This window comes from Onychostoma macrolepis, chromosome 24, assembly GCF_012432095.1.
Source record: "Onychostoma macrolepis isolate SWU-2019 chromosome 24, ASM1243209v1, whole genome shotgun sequence".
NCBI classification, from domain to species: domain Eukaryota; kingdom Metazoa; phylum Chordata; class Actinopteri; order Cypriniformes; family Cyprinidae; genus Onychostoma; species Onychostoma macrolepis.
Window position 1 is genome coordinate 449,717 of NC_081178.1, and position 5,000 is coordinate 454,716.

The following is a 5,000-nucleotide window of genomic DNA, read 5'->3' on the forward strand; positions in this document are numbered from 1 at the left end:
ATACATTAAAAGCTGGACAGTCCAATAAAATATATGTTTGACAGAAAGGGAAATCATGCATCGAGTACTTAAAACATTTAAAAGTGTATTCTATTTAAGTTAGTTTCCAATGCAACATCTCATTTTTATTAAGTTTAACTTGATGTAATAAAATAATGCACTCAAATTAAAAATTATATATATATATATATATATATATATATATATATATATATATATATATATATATATATATATATATATATATATATATATATATATATATATATATATATATATATATATATATATATATATATATATATATATATAAAAATACACACACACATATATATATAAAATAAAAAGACCAAAAAAAAAAAAAGTACACTAAAACGAAAGAACATAAAAAAACAATTTAATATTAATAAAATAACTGGTGATTGTTGAATCATGAGAGTTATATATAAACACACTTACTGTAATTCGGTCAAATAAATCATCTTCTGGATCCTTATGCTTTATGAACAGCTTCAGATTCTTGAAAACCTGCGAGTGATAATCACATTAACACACAATCAAACACAGCTGATACAATCACGTCACACTGACTGGGGGTCAATACAACGTATCCATTTATAATCACGTGAAGTAGACCAGTGCATTCTACTCTGTATTATATTATCATGAGAGGGCTACATAACCACACTGAGAATTCATTAAAGGCAGTGTTTAAAGCAGTTAGCTTCATTAAAAAAAAAAAAAAAAAAGTTTTCAATTCTCATTTTCATATAGTTTAAAATTAAAATCTATTTATTTTAGTGCATTGTTAAAGTCAAGTCATCTTTATTTATATAGCGCTTCATACACTATTGATTGTGTCAAAGCAGCTTTACAGTGTCAACAGGAACAGCTTTTATACACAAATACAAAAATAGCAATAAAAAAAAAAAAAACAGACTAACACACAAAATAATTACTAAACCTGCTAGTGATATGGCAAAAAATTAAAATCTCGATTTTTTTTCAGAACATTTGACCATTAAAACTGACAACGTTAAAGATTTACTTTCAGATTTGCATGATAATGTTTACATCTCCACACAAAATATATACTTAACTTTTTCACTTGTTACTCGGTTTATTCCCTGGATAATTTATTTGATTTAGTTCAGTTGTTGCTGTTAATATTGTAATAGAGATTACTTTTCAGTCTGTCACTGTGATGCAAACATGAAATATCAGACACACAGTTACAGGGTTTTTGTCCGCTTGCGCTGCTTTTCCGTTGTTTTTCTCTGTAAACATGGACGTGTTTGTTGCGCTCACGTCTCTTGCATGAAACGGCACTCAAGTTAGAAGTTCACTCCTCTTCTCCTCTTCCACTGCCTGCGCCGCATCTCAACATGAAGCGCATTCTGTGTGAATGACCTAGCGATATATTTACAGTCCTTCACAGAGCGCTTAATCACGTGTGGTTGGATCGCGCTTTTCTCTTTACTGTTATCATTGGCATATTGTCAAAGTGTCTAATTCTAACGTTTGGGAATATTTCTATTCAAAATGGCAATTCCTCGATTTATAAAAAATAAACTCGTGGCAAAACATTAAATTTGACTTAATCGATAAAATGGGGAAAAGCCCTAGGCCTGACCTGTTTCTCCACAGGCACTTTGTTGTAGTAGCGGATGGAGTCTTTCCCGAGGAAGTCGAACTCCACCACGTGTTCCTGTCCATCCAGATGCCGGTGGAGCGTGATGTGCTCGACTCGCAGAGAGCAGCAGCCCACCGTATCAGCCGACTCATCGTCCTTCTCATTCCCCGCTCGCAGCGCCAGCTGAACACACACACACCAGACACAGTAAACGAGGGCTGTCAAGTGATTAAACATTTTTATCTAATTCATTACATGATGGCTAATCAATTAATCCTAATTAATTGCAAATTAAAAATCGCACATCAATTTCGGCAGAGAAATCGAAATGATTCAAAGATCATTTAAAGTCATTGTGTTAAATGAGAAATGCAATGAATTGAGATTACAAACAAGTGGACCACAAAATCAGTCATAAGGGTCAATTTTTTAAAATTGAGATTTATCTGAATAAATAATCTTTCCATTGATGTATGGTTTGTTGGACAATATTTGTCTGAGATACAACTATTTGAAAATCTGGAATCTGAGGGAGCAAAAAAATCTAAATATTGAGAAAATCACCTTTAAAGTTGTTCAAATCAAGTTCTCAGCAATGCATATTACTAATCAAAAATTAAGTTGATATATTTACGGTAGGAAATTCACAAAATGTCTTCATGGAACATGATCTTAATATACTAATGATTTTTGGCATAAAAGAAAAATGTATAATTTTGACCCATACAATGTATTGTTGGCTATTGCTACAAATATAGCTGCTGCTTATGACTGCTTCTGTGCTGCAGGGTCACAAATTGTATTCAACATTGCATAAATAAATCTGTATTATTATTTTCTGAAATATCAAAAATGACTTTTTAAAAAGACACTAAAGATGAAACTAAAATGGTCAGTAGATGTCTTAATGAGCGAGTCGTTGAGTCATTCACTCAACCAATTCAATTCATTCAAATGGTTGACTGTCCTTAAGAATGAGTCACTGAATCATTAACCGATTCGTTCAAACCACTGATTCGCTCAGTAATGAATCACCACAGTGTTGATCAGAGGCGCAGAACAGTTCTGCTGTGGTTTTGATTGGAACTATTTTCAGTAGCAAAACTGAGCCAAAACAGACAATAGTAGTCGTGGCCTAATGGTTAGGGAGTCGGGCTTGTAACCTGAAGGTTGCTGGTTCGATTCTCGCACCGGCAGGAATTGAAGGTGGGTTTGTGAATGAACAGCACTCTCTCCACCTTCGAACCATGACTTAGGTGCCCTTGAGCAAGGCACCGGACCCCTAATTGCTCCCCGGGTGCTGCCCACTGCTCCGGGTGTGTGTGCACTTGTTCACTACTCACTGCTGTGTGTGTGCACTTGGATGGGTTAAAGCCATACTTGACAATACGTCACGACTTAACTTAATATTGAGTCTAAAATGTAACAATATGAACTTCTTGTATTAAATCGATCTCACATTTGCAGTGGAGTAGATATAACAGCACTCTTGCTGGTGTGATATTGCTAAACTAAATATAAGAGGGTGATTTTTGCACTCATATCTTGAATTTTCGGCTCATTTAACTGCGTTTCATCACACAGTCAGTCGTCCTGCATCACGATCATCAGCATCAGTGTGAGATGACGGACAGGTCTGGGTGTTAATCGTTTGAATGCATTATTTTTTTCTGTAATTAAATGGTCAGCCGTGTATATCTGCAGTGAGAGCGTGTGACCTTGTCGATGAAGTAGATGGCGACTCCTCTCTGTCGGCTCTTCATCTCTCTGGACTTCCAGTCGCGTCTGTACTGTTTTCTGATGGAGTTCACCTTCGTCTTCAGCTGCCGCGCCGTCTCGTACTTCTGCCAGTCCTTCTCGCCCTGAACACAGACCATCATCATCACCTTCCTCACCATCCTCAGAGGTTGACCCAGCTATCGGTTTTGCCCATTAATCGGCACTGATAGTTCCGCCAATCAACAATCAATCAGCAAAACTTTATATAGCGCTTTGTATATTGCAGTACACCCAAAGCGCTTTACAATCAGCTATAGTGCATGTTTTCAGATCATTACTTATCATATAATTAATTTGTTGATTAGATGCTGCATTAGGAGAGAAAGACAGCAGTATGTTTATATCAACACTGCAAAAAAAGATTTTCTTACTTCGATATTAACACTAGAAAACAAGACAAAATACTAAGAATTCTTGAATCAAGATGAATTTACTTTGCAAGTAAAATGACTTAAGATGCGTCTTATTTTCTGAAAAAATGATCAAAATGCTGGTTTCTGCTTAAAACGAGCAAAAATATCTGCCAATGGGGTAAGCAAAATAATCTTGTTTTCTGTTTGAAGTAATCCACTGCTCCTCGTCGTGAGCGCAGACGCACCTTGAGTTTGGAGCTGGGGTTCAGCATGATGTATTTGGGTCGTCCGTGAATGTTCTCCAGCCACGACGCCAGCCACGTGACCGTGTTATCGTGCTGCACGCGCTTCCAGCGGTGGCCTGCAGGGGGCTCCGGGATCTTCGAGTCTCTGCCGAGAGAAACCCAGACGTCAGGAGCGATCGATGACGAATCAAACACCTCCGCAAATCAGCTTCATTTCTCTCTGAACTCAGGTTTTCTGTTTTTTTCTTTTTTCTGTTATAATGCTTAAATCAAATTTTAATCATTAAAAAGGATGTCTAAATAACAGAATTCACAAAACTGTAATTTAATTAATTTAAAGTTTAAATAAATAATAGGGCCCTGAGAAATCTATGGAAACCTGTTTCCGCTGAATAAATTATTTTTTGTTAAATGTTATTGCGACTTTCTCACAATTCTGACTTTTCCTCAGAATCACGTGATATAAACTCACCATCCTGACTTCAATAAAAAGTCAGAATTGTGATTTTGTATCACGCAATTTTAAGAAAAGTCAGAATTGTGAGATAAAAAGGTCGCAATTACCTTTATATTTTTTATTCAATGGCGGAAACTGTATTTTATGATTAAATACAAATTTATCATGAAAAACAGCATTTATTTGTTTTGCTGTAAAGGTTTCAACACAGATTAAAATAAAATCCCTTCTTTGTGTAATTCTTAAACCATATTTTAATGAATCATATTACTGTAATTATTATTATTATTGTGTGTGTGTGTGTGTGTGTGTGTACTGGTATATATGGTTTGAGGACACAAATGTGTATAATGACATGGGTACTACAACGTAAACATGGTTTATGAGGATGCTTCCTGTGTCCCCGTAAAACAAAAGGCTTAAATAAAAAAAACAAAGCCATACAAACCGGTGTTTTATGAAATTCAAAAATTGCCAGTAGTCTCCTGTAAGGGGTAGGTTTAGGTGTAGGGCAATAGCACATACAGTAAGTA

At 35.4% G+C, this 5,000-nt stretch overlaps 1 protein-coding gene across 6 annotated transcripts in view; it reads right to left on the minus strand.

Annotated features, from left to right (window-relative positions):
* Positions 1–5,000, minus strand: part of top1mt (DNA topoisomerase I mitochondrial) — a 16,971-nt gene that overhangs the window by 5,600 nt on the left and 6,371 nt on the right. For all 6 annotated transcript variants that reach the window (XM_058765303.1, XM_058765302.1, XM_058765305.1 and 3 more), the window contains 4 exons: positions 4,011–4,155; positions 3,352–3,495; positions 1,634–1,816; positions 460–528 (listed from right to left, as the gene is read on the minus strand). In XM_058765303.1, the coding sequence (XP_058621286.1) occupies positions 460–528; positions 1,634–1,816; positions 3,352–3,495; positions 4,011–4,155 (541 nt within the window). The remainder of the gene's footprint in view (positions 1–459; positions 529–1,633; positions 1,817–3,351; positions 3,496–4,010; positions 4,156–5,000) is intronic.